Source organism: Acomys russatus, chromosome X (assembly GCF_903995435.1).
Source record: "Acomys russatus chromosome X, mAcoRus1.1, whole genome shotgun sequence".
Classification (NCBI taxonomy): domain Eukaryota; kingdom Metazoa; phylum Chordata; class Mammalia; order Rodentia; family Muridae; genus Acomys; species Acomys russatus.
In genome coordinates, this window is record NC_067169.1 from 55,282,686 (window position 1) to 55,302,839 (window position 20,154).

A 20,154-nucleotide genomic window follows, 5' to 3' on the forward strand; every position below is an offset into this window, starting at 1 on the left:
GTTAGTGAATATTTACAACTCATAAAGTTGATTATGATTATTAAATTTGATAGGGTCTATATATCACCTGGCACAGAACAGGGACGTTCTCAGCTACTACCCCATTGTGAATACTCTTTACTCAAATCAGGCTGCTTTCTTTTTGCCCCTGTTAGTTTGAATTCTGTTTACATCATTCTCTTATTTGATCAGCGAACCCATAGGGAATCATCCTTTTCTTTAATCTTTATAGCACAAATTTTATTATTCTGCTCACTTAGTAAATAACATGGTTCATTAAGTAGTGTGTGTGTGTGTGTGTGTGGGAGAGAGAGAGAGAGAGGGAGAGAGAGAGAGAGAGAGAGAGAGAGAGAGAGAGAGAGAGAGAGAGAGAGAGAGAGAAAGTTTCAAACTTATATTCTTCTTGTCTCAGCCTCCATATTATTGGAATTTTAGGTGTTCCCCACCATGCTGAGAAAAAAGATTGTATTGCATCACCTATAATCTTAAGCAACTTTGGAAGTGTCTTCCAAATAAATAGCAAGAATATTAGTTTACCCTTCATTCTTTTTTTCTGCAGTATTTTTGGTCAATCATATAGACATCCTACTCTAGAATCAGAATGCCTCTTGTATATAAGAATAAGAAAGAAAATAGCCTGTTGGAAATATCTACTTACATAACTATCCAAAATGTCTCTATACTAAGAATATGATTCATGTGAATACTAATTCCAAAGGTGTTAGTACACATCAATATGCCTTGAATTCCCATGTAAAAAATGTAGTGAAAAATTGACCAAGTGTAAGGACTTTTCCCTAGCTGTCCCATGTACTGACCCCACATTTGAAATAATGACTGAGGAAGTAGATGTTTTTGAGGAAGGGAACATGAATTTTATGATTTTTAAACATTACAATTTTAAACATCACCTCCTACGGTGATGTTTAAGGATCCACACACATGATCATATAGGTACTGTTAGACCTAAAGGGGTAAGTGATGAAGCAATGTTTTCTTCAAGCAAGAGTCAATGGCTGTCTCTGCCTGGAAGATGATTGAACAAAATTTCACCGGAGAGGAATCCTCCAAGTAACACAGCTCTTGATTGAAAGGACTCTTATCTCCAAACTAGGGCTCTTGTATACAGGATGTACTTGGAGAGTTTGAGTTCTGATGAAGAGAAGAGCTCTCACCAGTCCTCTTAGAAAGGTCCAGGGTTTAGAGCAATCTCTCCTACACGATGACAGTATATTTTCTTAGGAGTATCACTTCATCGTCTTCTGAAGAAAACAGTTCCCTCACATATCTCCTCGACCAAAACTTCCAGTAGTTCCTGACCACTGACAGAATAAAAGTTTGGTCTTGAGTCTAAGGGCTCATCCAATTAGATGCCTATTTACCAGCTGAGTCAATCTAAGAATGTACTCATTTGCTCAATAACATACTGTATTGTGCTTTGATGGGAAACTTTTCATGTATGTATCTTATGTCACCCAAATACTGCAAGACCCTTGAGTTCAGAGAAGACAGTGTGTAATGATATTATGACTACAGGACACTCTCAATACAAATGAGTTTATTTTCTTTCCCTATTCTTTCCAACAAAAGACTTTTCATAGCAGTAGAAACCAAAAGATTAAAAACAAGTAAGAAATATGCTCTACCTTGAGCAGTTCTGATAGGTATCATATAAAGAAAGTTTATGCAAACAAAGGAGTAGGAGATTAGATAGATTCAAGACCATCCAGGATATTGTTGACTTGTTCTTGGCAGCTTATATGTAAAGTATTTCAAATACTGGGGACAAAAATCAATACTTTTCTGGGTAACTGTTCAACAACCAGAAGGCAGGATATTGATTCATCCAAGTATTATCATTAACAACAGAAGGTTATATTTATAAATTCAAGCAAATTTTTCATTTCATATTATAGACCTTTTTTTTTTAACTAGATAAAAATATCCCGGAGGATATTATTAAAAGCTATCAAATGAAATTAAGGTTTCATTTTTAGTATTGTTAGTTGGACTTAAAAGCAGTTTTGGCCAGTTAAAGAAAATTTGGGTCTTTTACTGCTGGATTCTTTGGAAGTGTTTTTCTTATCACAGTTATTGCACTGATTAGAGGGTTTAGAAGAAGCCATAGAGCATTATCATGTTCCTTGACCTGGAGCTCTCTACTGTATTCTTTTTTGTTGTTGTTTGTTTTTCTTTGTTTGTTTGTTTATCTTTTGGAGACAGGGTTTATCTGTGTAGCCTTGGCTGTCCTGGATTCACTTTGTAGACCAGGCTGGCCTCGAACTCACAGTGATTTGTCTGCCTCTGCCTCCCGAGTGCTAGGATTAAAGGCGTGCGCCACCACACCTGGCTGTATTTATCAACTTACAACATCTATCTAGACTTAAAAACATCTTAACCCCTAAACATCTAAGCTTAATTGTAAACCTAAACTATCTGGTCTTCAACCCCATCAGAGACTTGAGTGGAATAAAATGTAATTACCTGAGTCAACTGGAAGGGCAGATTAGCAGCTTCCAAAATGAAAAAAAAAATGACAGTTTGCTGCCTGAACAGTCACCCAAAACTCTTTATAACATTGAAGCATCATCTTCAGCCTTCTGGCCCAGTATATCTGATGTATTCTTAAACAGGGTAATGGAAGAGCTGTGTGAGAAGTCCTTTTGAATTGGATTTACCTTCTTTTCTAAGAAATAAAGAAGCTAAGCCTAATGGATACAAGCCACATAATTACAACGGACAATTGCTAACTTATTAAAGTCAAAACTGATTTCAGTACCTAATGGATAACCACCAACTGGGGTTCTTTGACATCTGGTTTTAAAGGCTTAAATTTGAGGGTCCAGGTGAAGGAATCAACTGAAAGGCCAATTACTATTCATTTAGTTTTAGCATAGAAAATAGGAACCTGGAAGTTCCTATAAATCCTGGAACAACTTAAGGCTTGTGTCTACACTCTGACGAAGCCTCACAGATTCACCTGGTACCTAGGTCACTTGTCTCCTAAGACCCTGGCAAATCCATACCTAAGTTAGTAACCTTAGGAGAGGTTAAGGAAGATGTAGGCTGACCAATCATAATATACACTATATAGTTCAGTTTAGGCTTTTCTGTGAGAGTACCCCGACATGAGAACCATAGATCACTTGAAGTTGCTTGCTTGCATCAGTGTGAAAAGAAAACTCTTTGTAAGATCTTCAAAGCAAATTTTCCTAACAAGTAGGTGGAATTCTGATTTCTCTCAAAGCATTTCTAATAACATCTCAAGAGCAACTAATATCATCAGCCAATCAGATACTGACACAAGGGTTATTTCCAGGTAACATTCGCTAGATGGTGGAGTAAGAGTTCTTGGCCTTCTTTCTTCCCACAAAGAGCAAACATTTGCAATCTGTGCATGAATTAAAATAACTCTGAAAGAGCTCACAGGTCCTATTAAAAAGCTGAAGCCATACAGTGAAGGAAGCAACCCAAGGAAGGACAGTTTTATTTTGCCTGTATCCCCTCATTCTCTAACGTAGCACAGCTCAACCAAGGGAATAAACCTGACTAAGAAAGCAAAAGATACTTATTCTAAAACCTATAGAACAATGACATAAGAAATTGAAGAGGACACAAATAAATAGAAATAGATCTTATGTCCTCAGATTGGAAGAATCAACATGGTTAATATGTCCATGCTGCCAACACAATCTGGATCAAAATTCCAATGGAAATTTTTTATAAATAAAAAAATGTATAAAGAATTACAAAAAGATAATAAATAGCCCATACAATCCCGATAAAGACAAAAAAGTTGAGGACATCATACTACTGCATTTTAAATTATGGTAATAAAAACAGAATAGAATTAGCATAAAGGCAGACACATAGAACAATGGAACAAAAGAAAGAGCCCAGAAAGAAATGTAAGCATGTACTATCAATTATACATCTGGAATTATAAAACTTCAACAAGAATCCCACAGGAGAAATGTCTTAAGAATAATTTTTTTAATATGACACCAGAAACAAAGGAACAAACAATAAATAAATGGTAGTTTATAAAACCAAAAAGCATTTTCACAGCAGAATGACAACAAAATGAAAATGCAACCTGTAGAACAGGAGAAAATAGGTGTGAAACACAAACATGACAAGTATTCAACAAATAAACTGTATTACGGACTTCAGACTAGGAGCAAAACCCAACAAATAATTGAATTTAAAATGATTAAACTACATAAATAGACATTTTTCTACAGATGTCATGAAAATGCCCACCAAGTATGTAATAAAGTGCTAAACCGTTAATGGTCATAGACATGAAAACCAAAAGCACCATGAGATGTCACCTCACAACTATTAGGATGGCTGTTATCCAAAGGTCAAAAGACAGGACTATGTATAGACTATGTGATAGAATGCTGTCCTAGCATGTTCATGGCCCTAGATTTAGAACCCCAACCCACAAAAATGTCAAAAACAAAAACTATTGGTGAGTGCAGAGAAATGGCCACCTTCATACATTGTTTCTGGAAATGCAAATTGCTACAACTGCTATGGAGGTTTCCCTGAAAACTCAAAATGGAAGCACATGGAGTGTATGACGCAGATAGCTTTCTTCTGAGCATACATTCACTCCCATGTTGATTGCAGCATTATTCACAATAGCCAACAAATAAGATTGACTGAAGTGTCTGTGGATGGACATGTAAATAAAGAGATTCTGTCTGTCCCTCCCTCCCTCCCTTTCTCCCTTTCTCCCTCCCTTTCTCCCTCCCTCCCTCCCTTTCTCCCTCCCTCCCTTTCTCCCTCCCTCCCTTTCTCCCTCCCCTCCCCCCTCTCTCTTCACATTGTTATTCATCTTTAAGACAGAAAGGACTTCTCCAATTTACAACAAAATGGACTAAAATGGATAACATTATGGCAGACACATAAAAACAACACTTCATGATCTCTCAGATATGGAGAAATTTTTAAAAAGGAGTAAAATGCATGGCAACAGAATAGAAGAGTAGTCACCTAAGGCAGCACAAGGTAAGAGAGAATAAAGAGGTATAGGCCAAAATATACAGGGTGGCCATTATAGAGAAAAATACGGAATTGGGGACTTCTAGAATACGCAGTACAATGGTGTTCTGAGATGACATATGACTTCACTGAATATATGTATGTAAAAATATCATATTGTATACTACACATTTTTACAATAAAAATAAAAGAAATAAGTAATTTATTCTCTTGCACTAGTTTGAATATTTTTAATCTTTAATATTTAAAAAAGGATCCTGTGTTAAAGTCTTTGAACCATAGGGTGGCACTATCCATAGGTGTCAGAATTTTAAAGAGCTAAGGTCTATTGGGAACTTTTAGGTTACTGGGTGGGGGCATAGCTTTGACAGAGTACGCACTTCAGCAATTTATTAAGGGTCTTAGTTCCTTGCTCTTCATTTGGCTTTACGACTATGAAGGGAGTGATTTTTCATAATAATAGATTGTCTTCACTGTGGATGTCCTTATGAGTGGTCTAAAGCAATAGAACCAACTGATTGTGGATTGGAGCCATCAATAAACCTGCTCTCTTTAGAAACTGACCATCTCAGGTATTTTCTTACAGTCACAGAAAACTAACACATTTTACAGGTGGAAACAACTATTGCTCTGCTGATGAAGTCTCTGTCAACATCTCTGTTAAGTTCACAATCTACAGAATATTGACTGTAACTACCTTTCCTGAATTTCTACAGATGCTGCATCTCCAATAAACATTCATGATCAAGTGCTCAGCTACTAATTTGAAAAAGGCTATTGTTGGAAAATGGCATAGGCTTTGTTACCTCCTGAAACAAAAAGAACAAAGAACACTCGGAAAGGCACCAGTGCCGTAAAACATGTTGAGACGTCACTTCTATCAGAAAATAATAAGAGGCTCTAGACTTCTTCCCCTGAGAAAGTCACGGAGAAATTCAAATATCGTTTTTACATGCAGGTAGATGTTGGCTTATAGTAGTTTGCATTTCAGCATCTCATTGACAATCATGCCCACTTTAATATTCATGACTGTTACGATAGGCAGGGCTGTAGATGCCATCCATCCAATTTGGAGGAAATGGTTTCATTTGGAATAGATTAGTATAAAGACTTTTATTGTCATCACTAATTTTTTAATGTAAGTTATAGGAAAATTTATAATGAGAAAAAACAATAATGTAACAGACGTTTCTGGATCACTTCCTTGAAAAGCTAAAATGCAACTCCAAGTCTCTCAAAAATCTTTTTAAAAGATGCCTGTTTAATCTCTGCAGAAAATTACGCAGATGTGCATACTCATTTGTGCATCTTCTGTGTATTTGTGCATTAATTAAATACTTATTTTTAAAAGCCTCTCCAGAGGAACCTCTTTAAATGCTTTGATTTCATAAATGTGTTTTTTTAAACCTAGTACTAAATTAGGGTAGGGATTTCAAAGAAGATAAGCTTTTCAAGTTGATGTTGCCATATTTTACCATTTTATACACATCTTGAGTATTTTACATTATGCTATTAATAAATCATGATGTACAGTAAATATTATATTATTGGTTAGAAATTAATCCTGACATAATTTCTAAAGGAAACAGAAATAAATTACATGCAATACATGTAATTTTACCTTGCAGCACTTTTATTGGAAATGCAATTGTTAAAAGTGCAAGAACTCAAAGTTAGATGTGAAGGAATAGGAGGGCAGAAGGGGCAGTTATGGAACTGAGGGTTGTTAGTATGCTCAAAATACACTGTATAAAATTATTAAAGAATTTGCCAATAGGTGGTGGTGCACTCCTTTAATCCCAGCACTCAGCAGGCAGAGGTAGGCAGATATCTCTGAGTTTGAGGCCATCCTGGTCTACAGAGAGAATTTCAGGAGAGCCAGGGCTACACAGAAAAAACTTGTCTTGGAAAAAGAAAGCATAAGAAAACAAACAAAAGAAAAAGGGAAAAAGAAATCATCAAGGAATTAATTAAAACATTGTTAGAAAAAAGCACACAATTTGTATATGATCACATATACACAGAAGGCATGCATAGCTGAACACAGTCAACTGAGCAATCAGTGCAGCTTAAGAATCTGTGTTAGAGAAAAGCACTGTTCTATAATAAAGTTGTTAGATATAAGAGTGGCTTAAATTCTCATTTCTGTAAGATGGCCTAGTGGTCTTGATAAAGCTAAGAGACTTGTGGTCTATGATAACGTTTTTAGGACCTTGGAAGCAGTTGTATGCTTCAGATAACAAGATGGAAGTAAATCACAGCACTGTGTCTTATATTTATTCACCCAAAAGACAGACATACCATCATACTGCAAAGATCTCAGGACTTAGAATCAGGATACCTTCATTTGATTCCAAGCACTGCCTGATTCATGTTATGTGATTACGCTATGTTGAATGAGTTAGTTAATATCTCCCATTCCCACTTTCATTAATTATAAAATATTCGTGTCTACACAACACAATTATTAAAGTCAAAGGATGGAAAACATCATCATATTTTATAAAAGATAACATTATATAAAATATTATGACTGAATATTTTTGAAAAAGACTAGAATTAGAGGCTTCTGTTCTGGGTGGGAGAGATGGTTTGGTGGGTAAAGACAATTGTGCAAACCTGGCAACCTGAGTTTAGTGCATGGAAGCCACATAAAGGTAGAAAGAGAATCAAATCCATAAAGTCATCTTCTGATTCTCCCCCACACACAGTAGGCAAGCACATCTACATCTACATATTAATAAATAAAATCTACTTCCGGTATGGATGCTGGGGATCACGTCCTCAATGCTTGTGTAGAAAGCACTTTACCAACAAAGCCATGCCCCCACCCCTCCGAGGCAACTTCCATGTCATGTGGCACTACACCCTTAAAGGGTCTGGCTTGACAACATAAGGCTCGCAGATGAACTATTTCTCTCTCTCTCTCTGTCTCTTTCTGTGTGTGTGTGTGTAATTATTTCATGTAACTTTAAGATTAGGCCTGCTTTTCATTTCTGTTGTAAAGAATCAATGCCAAAAGAAGAGCTCCCGTCATCTGAGATTGCTAAAAGTTAACGCTGTTGAGAAAGACTAAGGGCAGCAGGATGGCGCATCCAAACAATGCCAGCTCCACACGGTAAGCAGGGTGAGGAAATGGTATCCTTTATGTGTTTGAAATTTTTTGGCTGGGCAAGAATCATCTTCTTTTCTAATTATAAGCCTGGGCCTGATCTGTTGTTTTTCAACCCTGAAACTTGCTTTCTTTGAAGAGAGTACTTTCAGGAAGAGAACCCATGCCTGGATAATGTAACTGTGTGAACAGTCAGAAAAGCTTGTTTTCTGCATCTGGCCCTCATTTCAAAGACTTTCAAATCCTCATGCAGCCTCATTTACCCCAGGTAGGCGTCATCATGACTGTTAAAATTTACTACTTAAAAATTGCTGCCAGCTACTGCATTGTTTCAACAATTTAAACAATTTACTATGATAGCTGTTATCAGCAATATTTGCAAAGATGGAAGACATAGCAATGGGCAGAGACAAAGACTACAACGTGCATTATAGAAGTTTATCTTGGGATTTTCACAAAACATCTCACGATGAGCCAATGATCTGATGGAAGACACTGGAAGGCAAAGTTCTCTGTTTAAGTTCTTCCTTTGTCCTTATTGGAGGTGTGCGTAAGTTTGCCCCCATACAGCTTTTACTTTGGAGTGTATTTAAGCCATTGAAAAGTGTGTAAGATTTTAAAGACAACTGAACCAACATGAATGAAAAGATGGTAGAGAAGAGTGAACGGGTCCCCATTTATGGAAGTAAAGATTTGCATTCAAGTAAAATGCTGAAAGTAATTATCCAGGAACACTGTTTACTCACATGCACAGTACTGTTCATTACAAGTCCTGATTTGTATAGTTGTAAGTCATGCTATAGTGAAGTTTGCAGGGAGCTGCTTAAGCTACTGTCTAATGCTTTTGTGAAGGTGGGCTCTCTTTTTTGGTGTGTGTGTGTGTGTGTGTGTGTGTGTGTGTGTATGATGTGCATTCATATATGTATACATGTGGGCATTGTGAGAGTACATGTATGTGCAGGTGTGTCTGTGTTAGCATGTGTATGTTCAGGACAGAGACTGATATTCAGTGTCTTTCTTGATCACTCTCTACCATACATACTGATGCGGGATCTCTCACTGAACCTGGACCTCCACATTCTGCTAATGTTTCCAGGAAGCTTGCTACAGAGAGTTCCTGTCTGCCTCCCACATTGGGATTAAGGGTGGGACACAGACCAACCCACCTGGCTTTTATTGGATCTGGGGACCTGAACAGCACTTTATCTGCTGAGCTTTCTCTTCAGACCCACTGTTTGGTCTTATTTGTGAACTTGATAGAATCAACTTGTGGGTTGTCTGGGAAGGTATTTCCAGGGCTGATGCACTGAGGAGGGACGATCTGCTCTCAAAGTGGATGACACGAAGGGCTGGCCCAGATGCAAAGATGTCCAGCAGTGTCACCTGGCTACATTCTCTTCCTTCTGAGTGACTACACCTATCACTCCCATCCCCCACTGACATCCCCTCTTTCAATCTTCCCATGTGGACCTAATGCAGGAATCTTTAGACCTCCAGGACCAGAGTGGGACTTCTGAGGCTTTCAACTTTGTAGACTGATTACATACTGTTTTTTCCTGCATCTTCATCATAAGGATGGCCACTGCTGGACTACCCAGGCCCTATATCCTAAAAGCCATTCTAGTCAATCCCCTTTCATAATAATAACATTTACATGTCTTTTATTGGTTGTATTCTTCCAGCAAGCTTTGTTAACAAAGCTACCTTAGACGCTCATATTTGTTAAACAAATCTGGCCATACTTGTCCTCCTCCATCCAGAGGGCATGTATGAGGTTGTCATGCTTATAAAATCTCTTCAGACATTGTTTTACTCACTGCATGCTCCATTGGCTTTATTAATATGGATCATGTAGTGTGGAGTCTGCCATGCAGGGAAAGGGCTTTCTTCTGAGCCTACTCACCTCGATTATCATCGTCGTTGTCTTCCCAAGGTTCCTCATTTGCCAACAGTGGGTTCTGTGACTCATTCATAGACCTCATAGGGAAGGAGTGTCCATCACCAGGGCTGGTGGGAGACAGAGGAAATGAGTTTGCAATGGACACAAACGTTCTTTTTTTTATTCAAATTTAATCACACACACACACACAGAAGGAGGGAAGGGGAAGGAGGATTTTATATATATATATGGGGGGAGAGAGAGAGCGCGCAAGTGCACATGTATGAGAGAGAGAGAGAGAGAGAGAGAGAGAGAGAGAGAGAGAGAGAACATGTATGTGTGTGTATGTATGGGTGTATATGTGGAGGACAACTTATGGCAATTGGTTCTCTCCTTTCACCATGCGGGTCCTAGAGATTTAATTTAGGTTATTAGGTTTGGTGGCAAGCATCTTTAGAGCACTGAACAATCTCAACAGCTCAGGCAGGGGTCTTCTTTTGTGGTTCAGTCTCAGTTTTGTGTGTGCTAGGATATAGGTGTGTGTAATCATGTGCATCTAATATAAACTTTTGAGATGGTAATAATCTTCTTAGAAATGAGATATAATCATGGCTTTGGGGCTGTGCTGTTTTGAGGATTCTCTTGTCAAATGCTCCACTACTGAGTATATCCCACAAGACTTGGGAAGTTTTAGTCCTTTTGTCTAAAGCCATGGTCAAATAAGCTCTCATTATCATCTAAGTATTATCATCTACTTGCTGAATTGCTTTCAATTTCCATGTTTTGTTTGTCTGTATCAGTGTTGACTGTTTTCGCTTGTAAGACATTCTTTAACTGGCTTTCCACAATGCCTAATGCAGCAATATACAAAGCAATTTCATAAATACCATTTAACTATGATAGTCTCAATTATATCCCATTATCATATTGTTTTGATTCTAAATTTTCAAGGGAGATGAAAAGACTCACAATCACCAAGTATAATGGGAAAAGGCTGCCGTGAAGGGTGAGAGAACGGTCCTGTTCCCTGTTGTTGACTTGACTTGTAGAATTGGAAAGAGAAATGGCAAGGTGTCTGTGCAGTGTAGGGTCTAGGAATGATTTAGCTACATGTTAGTCTAATCTAGAGCATGCCCCTAAGTCAATTCTGGCCATTTCAAACTTGGAGGCCATGGAGGAAATTATGGTGGCCCTAGCTAGATCCTGTTACAGTTTCAGCACTTGAGTCGATATAGCTGAGTTTATTCTAAGTTTAACTCTGAATGACTTTTAGATTATTTATTTGATACTATATGTACATTTCCTCCTGTTTTTGAATGCTCTCGATAAAATTTTTACATATTTTATTTACATTGCTCTACAGAATATGTCTGAATACTGATTATGTAAGTGAACAGGCTTTGCTTTCTGTTTTTGTTTTGAGGGTAGAGTGATGTGGTCATGGCGTTTGACTGTTTGTGTGCCTCTGTATGTGGCCAGAGTGTATGTAGCTAATTCCTGCTAACAGTTATTAATAAATATTACCCATTGACAAGTGTTGTCAAGCTAGAAGAGTTTACTAAACCACTCCTTAAACAAACAACCCTGAAAAGCATTAGCTTGCATAGAGGAAGTATTGATGCAGCAAGAAAATGGACGAGATTTAACCTTCATTAGTGCCTGATTCCAGCAAATGTTTTTCCAACAAAGGAACGTGAATATACTGATATTTGAGCAGTGAACCTAAAGGGTACAAAAAGGCCAAGACATGTGCTGCTCTAGAGCTCCTGTAGTTTTCGCTGAGCTCATCTTGCTCTCAAAGTTACTCAGAGGACATAAGCCTAGTTCTACAAAAATTGTGTTTCGTTTTGTTTCTATTTTTTAAGATATGATTTCATTAAGTAAGTCTGGCGGACCTGGAACTCACCATATAGATCACACTGGCCTCGAACTCAGATCCACTTTTCTCTGCCTCCCAAGTGCTGGGATTAAAGGTGTGCACCATCACACATGGCTTAATTTTTTTTATTCAGTTGAACTCTTATTGCAGGACTAAAAATAACCTCCAATCTCTAAATCAATCTCTATTTGTTCTTGCTTTTTAAATACTACCTTTATAACAACAGGGATCAACTTCAAATATGAAAAAGGGAGAAAGGAAATATAATTTCTAAGTGTATTGGCCAAGCTATTTTTAAGCACTTTGGGGATATATTTTTTCCTGTGCTTATTATATATATATATACACACACACATATATATCATATATAATGCACACATATATGTATTTGCTATATAATATTTTGGGTTTTAGATTTTCCCTCAAAAATAGTAAGAATTTCTCCTTGTGACATAATCTTTGTAACCACTACTTTGGGCTATGTAATATTCTACTTATCCATTCCCATATTATTGTATACTTAAATTGTTTTGGAATTGATGGCTATAAACTATGTGTGATGAATATTTTTAAAGATTGTGCTTATTACTATCATCATCATCACTGTAGGGAGCAGAGGAAGCCCTAAGTGAAAATGTATCGCCAACATGGGCATGTCCATGTTGAGGACCCCAAGACTTCAGACCTACGGGAAATTGGCAAAGCCATTACCGATATGGACCAGGCTCAAGGAGTCCAAGGAGTCCAAGCCTGAGTGTTTATGAACAACTGATCAGTGTGTGCAAAGATCAACAACTGCAGCAACCTCCCCTCAGATGCTCACAGCCTGAGGCTGCTCACCTACTGTGACCGGCTAACCTTTCTCCCTGTGCTGAACACAATGAACAGGCCAGAGGGGCTCGGTTGAGGGGAAACAGATCCGCCTGCTTTAGCGTTTACTGTATGCGTGTTTGTGTGCCTGTCCTTTCTACACTTCCTAGTCAGGATTCCAGGACCCAAGTTACTCGGGTTGCAACAAAGGCTGATGTCAAATTCACGCTTCTCTTTCCTCAAGCTTTCTAACGCTGGAATTACAGGTATGAACCATAATGCCCAGACTATGAAGAACATTTTGGTGTGTAGTTTACTCTCCATAATTAGGGCACATTCCAAGCAACATAACTACTGGGATAATGAATATGTTTGTTTTGTATTTTTTAATATGTATCTCCAAATTTACTAAAGGTTGGTGCCAGTTTACCTTTCCACGAACAAAACATAAGAGTGTCCATTTGATCATACCCTCACTTCAAGATTTGTCTTTATGAGCATAGAAGTAAAGAACTTGGAGGATATAATAACTACTAAACTGAAACCAAATTTGCATTTGCAGCTGGGAATGGTGATACAAGCCTTTAATCCAGCAGTGAAATGGAAGAATCAGAAGGACCACCAGAAGTTCATGGCCAGTTGAGTCTACATAGTGAGTCCAGACCAGCTACATAGTGAGAACTTGTCTCAAAAATTTTTGAGTCTAATTTGCTATTGGGGATGCTCAGCCTTCATCAGAGAAGCTTCTTACTGAAGTGGGAGGTGGTTACTGCAAAAACCCATAGCTGGCCAAGATGCTGAGAATAAGTGATAACAGCACACTCAGCCCTAAATGGGACTTCTATATCAACCCCTCCAAGGTTCAGGGAACATCATGGAAGAAGGGGCAGGAAAAAGGTAAGAGCCAGAGGGTACAGAAATGGACAACAAAAAGATATCTTCTGGATGTGACATAGCTGCTACACCCAGGAACTCAACAAAGATAAGTCTACTTGCATAAGATGAGGCCCATCAACACTTCATCATGAAAGGCTATAGGTAATGAACAGTTGTTGGGGGAAGGAGTAGTACCTCTTACCCATGTACAGGCAAGCAACACTAATTTAAGTGAGTGAGTAACAAACCTAAAGAAGATATAAAAGTAGAACACTTGCTGAGATGAAAGGTTTCATCAGGAGAGAGGAGGGGATGAGAAAGGGGACTGGAGTGTGAAAATTATCAAAATTCATTATACACATGTGAAACTGATAAAGAAAATCACGTAAAAATAATGCTGCTGCTTTAATGCATGGCTCAGCATTAGCTGCTTTCAGTGGTAATAATTACCTACCTGGACCCAATAGGTATTAACCAGAACTTCTTATTATCACCAAACACCTGCTGGATATTCTTGATGAAGCCAAGGTTGAACCCATTTTTCTCTGGTCCACTTGTAAATACTGGTGTGCAGAAGGCCTCTAAGACAGTCCCAGAGAGTTCAAAAAGAGGAAGCGAGAAGTAAAGGAATACATATTTCATCACTGTGATGATTTTACATCTCTCAAAAAATGTGACCTGGATTTATGATCTTTTTGCTGTTTTAGCATAGGTCCACATTCTCAATTATTGCTAAATTACTTTGTAAAACTCAGTTTTATCATCTAATAAAAGGTAAAATTTTTATTGAAAATAAGGAATTCGCATTCTTATTTTTTTAAGCCAGGGTAAATACATGACAAAAATAATACAGCATTCATGAGGGGAATGTTTTTGGACTGCTGGATTTAAGGAGTGCAGGAACAGATTTAACAGCACTTTATTTGATCAAAGTGGCAACAATAGCCAAATGGTCTCCATCTGTAGATGTGGGACCAAAGTAATGACACATAAAGAGATGGTAATGACATTGGTTTGGTTTTGAAACATTTCAGAGATGAAGATGTTCACAATGAAACCTGCAATGTAAAAACCTAGTTTTGCTCCAGACAAAGTGTCAACGGGTGAACTGTAATCACCTCAAAGACTAGGAGGAATTGGGCTGCATTAGTGCACATTAGTTTTCGACCCACATTTATCCCATTAAGCAAACACTTTCACTGTTGGACTCTGGCTGCATCTCGCCATTTCCCATTTGTCCTTTGTTTTCAGACCCTGTTATCATGAAGCTTTTAGTACTTTTCTACTTTTGTAGCCATCTCTCAACCAAATGTGCTAATTTACTACCCTAAGTACTAAGTGCTATACATATATTTGATTTAGAAAAATGGGTGCAAAGACTTCCCTAGCAAATGAGTTCTCCAAGTGCAGTGGCTTTTACACTAAATTCCCTTCAAATCTAATCCACCCTAGTTAAACATTTAACACTTGAACACTTTCTTCTTATTCCTTGGGTACTGACTTGTAGACCATGTAACTATTCACCATACATGAAGTAATTATTGCACTAGAATCTTTTAGTTCTACATATAATAACAAGCCTAGAGTTTAATGCAAAAAAGCCCTCATTTAGTATACTGATTTTCTGCAGATTTAACATGCATAGCTCATTCGCATGTTCCTTTTATGCACTCTCGTTTGACTTTAAATATAAATTTGATTCTTTATAAAAATAATTTTGCATTTTTACATTTGTTTGGGGTGTGTGTGTGTGTTAAGGTGCACACACTGTGTGTGCATGCCATGGTGTGAGTGTGGAGGACAGAGGAAAACTTGTGGGCACCGATTCTCTCTCCCTACTGTGTGGGTTCTGGAAATTGAACTCAGGTTGTCAGGCACCTGGCAAGCATCCTTACCTACTGAGAAATCTTGATGGCCTGGAGTTTTGCATTCATTCTTGTTATTCATTTGGATTCTTTCTAAGCACTCAGTTTTGAGGTGTGCATCATTAATCAGATTGTCTGTCTTTATTTAGTGCCACTTCGTCCTTTTGATATTCATTTCTTTGTGTGAATACTTCTGTGAAGTCAGACTTGTGAATGTGCACTATAAAGAACTATGGCCATTTTCGGTTCTCTATGGGATGCAGGCCATGAACCCTCTGTGTCGTCTGTAAGCTTTGTTCGCTATTGTCCAGTTTGGTAAATCTTATTTCCATCTGTTTCAGTTTGGAGGCAAAGGGGTGTCACAAAAGCTAAAATACTTATTAGGATTTCTCTCCTAGAGAACAAGCAAAAGGGCACAGTGATACAGATTGCTTTTCATTTTCCTAATATTAATATTCCATCTTACCTAAGGTAGTTTTGTTTCTGCTGACGAGCCAACAATGGTAACCAAAGAGAATCACAAGGCTGACAAAAAACATGCAGGCCACAAAGAGGAGGAAGAGGACATGGAACTTAGAGCGAACACTGGGTAATTCTCCCTAGAAAAGAAATGATAAACAAAGCATTAAAATGGGAATACTTGGCTATTTTTCTATATAGATTAGTAGTGTTCGCATGTAAAAATCCAGCTCCAGTTTTAAAAACAGATTTTGTCAACTTAAAGTTTATTACAGGTATTTATTGTGTGTGTGTGTGTGTGTGTGTGTGTGTGTGTGTGTGTGTGTGTATAGCAGTCAGAAGACAGTTGCAGGAGTCAGTTTTTGCCCTCTACTACGTGAGTTCTAGGGCCTGAACTCAGGTCATCAGCCTTGGTGGTGAGTGTTTTAGCCTGCTGAGCCCTGATTGTTATTTACGTATTTTTACAAAAGTGTTGACCATCATACCTTATTATAGGTATGTCTTTGACTTACAAAGCTTAAAAGCAATTCTTGTTTAAGTGAAATATATCATGTACCAACTAGAAAGGAATCATGTGAAAAGGTATGCTGAGGTCATAATTTCAGTGAAGCTCATATTCCACTGAGCTTGAGAATTATGAAGGATTGTCTAGGGAATAGTAAGGTCACTACTGTTCATCTTACTGTCTGAATGTGGCTATAATAGAATTTTTATTCTTTAAATAAAGCCTTATGTGAGAAAGATTTAAATTTTTTTTTGCTATAGTGTGTGTGTGTGTGTGTGTGTGTGTGTGTGTGTGTACCTTGTGCTTGCCTGATGCCCACAGAAGCCCTAAGTAGACATCAGATCCCCCGGAACTGGAGATGTAGATGGCTGTGAGCTGACATGTGGGAGCTGGGAGCTGAATCGGGGTCTTCTGTAAGGGCAGTCAGTGATCTGAGGCACTGAGGCACCGAGGCACCTTTCCAGCTCCCATTCTTTGGCCATGTGTGTGTTGAAAATGCTCTAGTAGTGAATATAAGAAGTGAAAATGCAGAAATTTAAAGTGTCCTGCCTGAAGTCATAACTTGATTTTAAAGCTATTGAGAATTTTATGCGGTTGCTTTTTTTTTTTTTTTTCTTTTTTTTCTAAACAGCCGGAAGTAAAATGTAGTGATAAACTACATCCTGTAGAGCAGCTGTTCGGACAGTAAAAGTCAAGCAGGGTTTTAAAGGTGATTGTAAAAGCAGGGAGCTAAAGATTGTTATGGTTAACAGGGACATCTGATTTTCCGTGTAGCACCAGCTTTTGTTTGATATGCACCTTCTAGAACAGAATGAATGGTCTAAAGTCCTACAGCATGTACAGCATTTAACATTTTAGCTTGGAAGACATTTTGACTTTTAGAATGAACAGCTGGAGGACCGTCTATGGCTTATTTCCTCCTTTCCCTCAGTGACCATTGTTTGGCATGATGGATTGACTTGAGATACTTCCAGATGCCCCTCCAGTGAGAAAGTTAGAGTGATTCTTAACTTCTGCACGATCCTATTCTACTCCAGTTAGAGAAGGTTAGTGCTTGGCAGCACTTGCTAAGTGCAAACACTATAGATTTCGTTCTTTCCTCAGAGGCTATTTTTACTTATTTACATATAAGGAGATGCTGGACCTCTTCCAGGTGGGATATATGTTTGCAGTATGAAGATAAGGGGAAGTCGGCACATGAGATATGGGGAGGTCTGGGTGAAACCTCCACAGTCCAGGAAACAGCTGGACTTTAAGAAACCTTTATTTGAAACCCTCCTCTTGAGATGTCCCCTCCACAAAATCTTCACCTAAGCACCCGAATTGGGTTGCCTTGGTTCCTGGTTGGTTTGATTTACGGTTATTTTTTCCATTTAGTTTTTTGTTTGTCAGTTTTTGTTATTGTTCTTAAGTAAAATTTCAAATACTATTTTGTAGAATTTCTTGTTTTCACTGGGATTTTGATCTCATGATCTCTACTTTTTGTGCATGTTTTTATTTTTCAGATTTTATTTTTGTTTTTATTTATTTTAATTTTTACATCTACATTTATATTATTACACATATATACAATAAAGTACCTATAGCAAGAAGAACCATGACACAATCAGGAATTATATAAATGTTATATTCATAGTGTTTTGTCTATTTGAATTTGGCAACTTTGAAGAAAACATCTTTTCTATCTTGGTGAGTCTAAAATTCTGAATGTAAATCCATATCTATCATATCTTTATCAACTTAAAACATCTACCTAGACCTTAAAACATCTTAACTCCTAAGCAACTAAGCTTAGTTGTAAGACTAAACTATCTGGTCTTCAACCCCATCAGAGTCTTGAGAAGGAATAAAACTTAATTACCTGAGTGAACCAGAAGTCCAGGTTAGCAGCTTCCAAAATGAAAAAAAAAAAAAATGACAGAGACAGTTTGCTGCCTGAACAATCACCCAAAATTCTTTATAACACTGGAGCATCATCTTCAGCCTTCTGGCCAAATATGATGACAGAGCAAATTTTTTTTGCTCTGGCGACTTCACAGGGTTGGGGTGAGGATCAGATGCAATCATAGATATAAAAGTACTTCAGCCGGGCGTGGTGGTGCACACCTTTAATCCCAGAACTCAGGGAGGCAGAGGCAGGTGTATCTCTGTGAGTTAGAGGCCAGCCCAGTCTACAAAATGAGTCCAGGACAGCCAGGGCTACACAGAGAGACCCCGTCTTGAAAACAAAAACAACAACAACAACAAAAAAGGACTGCAAGAAGCATAAAGTACCATATGGTAGAAGTTGCTGTTCTTGGGAGCACAACTCATCTGTTTAGTGTGACTTTAAAAATATATGGCAGTGTTTATTTTTTTTATTTTAAAAGGTGGTTCAATTTGAACTCAGAAAACCATCTATCCCTAAGCTATGCTAATGTGGTCCTAAGTCTATTTGCCCCAATTGTCAATGCCATTTTCCATGTAAGGACATGCTATGACAGGCCTCATGCCATCTCAGATGACAGGCATAAACTAGGCTATTGTGGAGGAACGGCAATGAAGGAATAGGAAAAGAACAGGGCCACACTCACTGTGGATTTGATTTTACTCCTGGCACTTTTCTCGTGATGAATTCATATTCAGTTAACATCAGTTAAGTGAAAGAAAGCATACAGTACCTGGATTGCATTTCGGTGTTTGATTATTGGCTGGCTAGGGGAGCTAAAGGCAAAATGTGTGAAATACAATGTTGTTTACTTTGCAATAAAGGTAAAGAGTCATGATTAAATAGTAGCCCACTGTGTTAAAGACCAAGAAAGGTATGTAAGAAAGATCAAGGCTCACACTTCCCCACTGATTGGATGAAGCAGATTTTCTTCATATTTATAGTAGCTCAGCATGTGGATGGGATGCCAAATAGGTCATAGAAACCTGAGCAATGGGGAATGGATCTTGTGCTGTGGAAAGGGGCCAACGAAGAGATGCCAAGATGTGTAGCTTTGTAAAATGTTTCCTACTTGAAGAAAATATATGGAAGAAACCTCGTCATTTGTGTTTGTAGTTTGAATTGGAGCTCTTGATATCCAATATATAGCTCCTGATTCTCACAGCTACTAAATATCTGAACTGATTAAGCTAGTCAAATAGAAAGTGTAATTTTCGGCACCACTAGGAATAAAAGCACCAGCTCATAATTTTAATATTCTTGGCTGTTTAGCCTCTCAGTGCCTTGGCTTTTTCTTTTCTCCAGTTCATGATATTGTGGTCCAGTATTGTGACCATGTGATTTGTGTTCTTTTCCCACTGGTTTACTGTTCCAGCTAAGATGTGATGCCCTTGTTACATAGGTTCATGCAAGTCTTCCAAAGTAAGAAACAGAAGCTCGGCTCAGATTTGTGTTTTCTACTCAGAGCACTTTGGATACTGCTCATTGTGGACACCTCAATAACAACTTTGCGGTAGGAAAGGGATTTCTTTGAGAGTCTATCTGGCTGATGCTGACAAATAACATATTTAAATTATTTTACCAGGCATTATATACATTTGCAAATGGAAAATCTGGCTTAATTAAAAAAAAAATAGATGGGATCTGACTGATATTTCCAAGTAGGAGAAAGGTGAAAGTAAGTTGTGTTTTTTTTTTCTTGTTTTAGATTTCATGATAATTCATTAGAAGCAACATCTATCATTAGATCTTAGACAGTGAAGCAAATAATAGAGCAAATACCAGCTCCCCTTCTCTCAATTGCCAACCCACTGTTTGTCAGACCAACC

The 20,154-nt window shown here is 37.9% G+C and overlaps 1 protein-coding gene across 1 annotated transcript in view; it reads right to left on the minus strand.

Moving 5' to 3' along the window:
* Positions 1-9,851: 9,851 nt before the first annotated feature.
* Positions 9,852-20,154, minus strand: part of Zdhhc15 (zinc finger DHHC-type palmitoyltransferase 15) — a 92,466-nt gene continuing 82,163 nt past the window's right edge. The window contains exons 8-10 of the mRNA XM_051141713.1: positions 15,901-16,033; positions 14,024-14,150; positions 9,852-10,132 (exon numbers count right to left, since the gene is read on the minus strand). Of these exons, the coding sequence (XP_050997670.1) occupies positions 10,021-10,132; positions 14,024-14,150; positions 15,901-16,033 (372 nt within the window). The 3' untranslated portion in view covers positions 9,852-10,020. The remainder of the gene's footprint in view (positions 10,133-14,023; positions 14,151-15,900; positions 16,034-20,154) is intronic.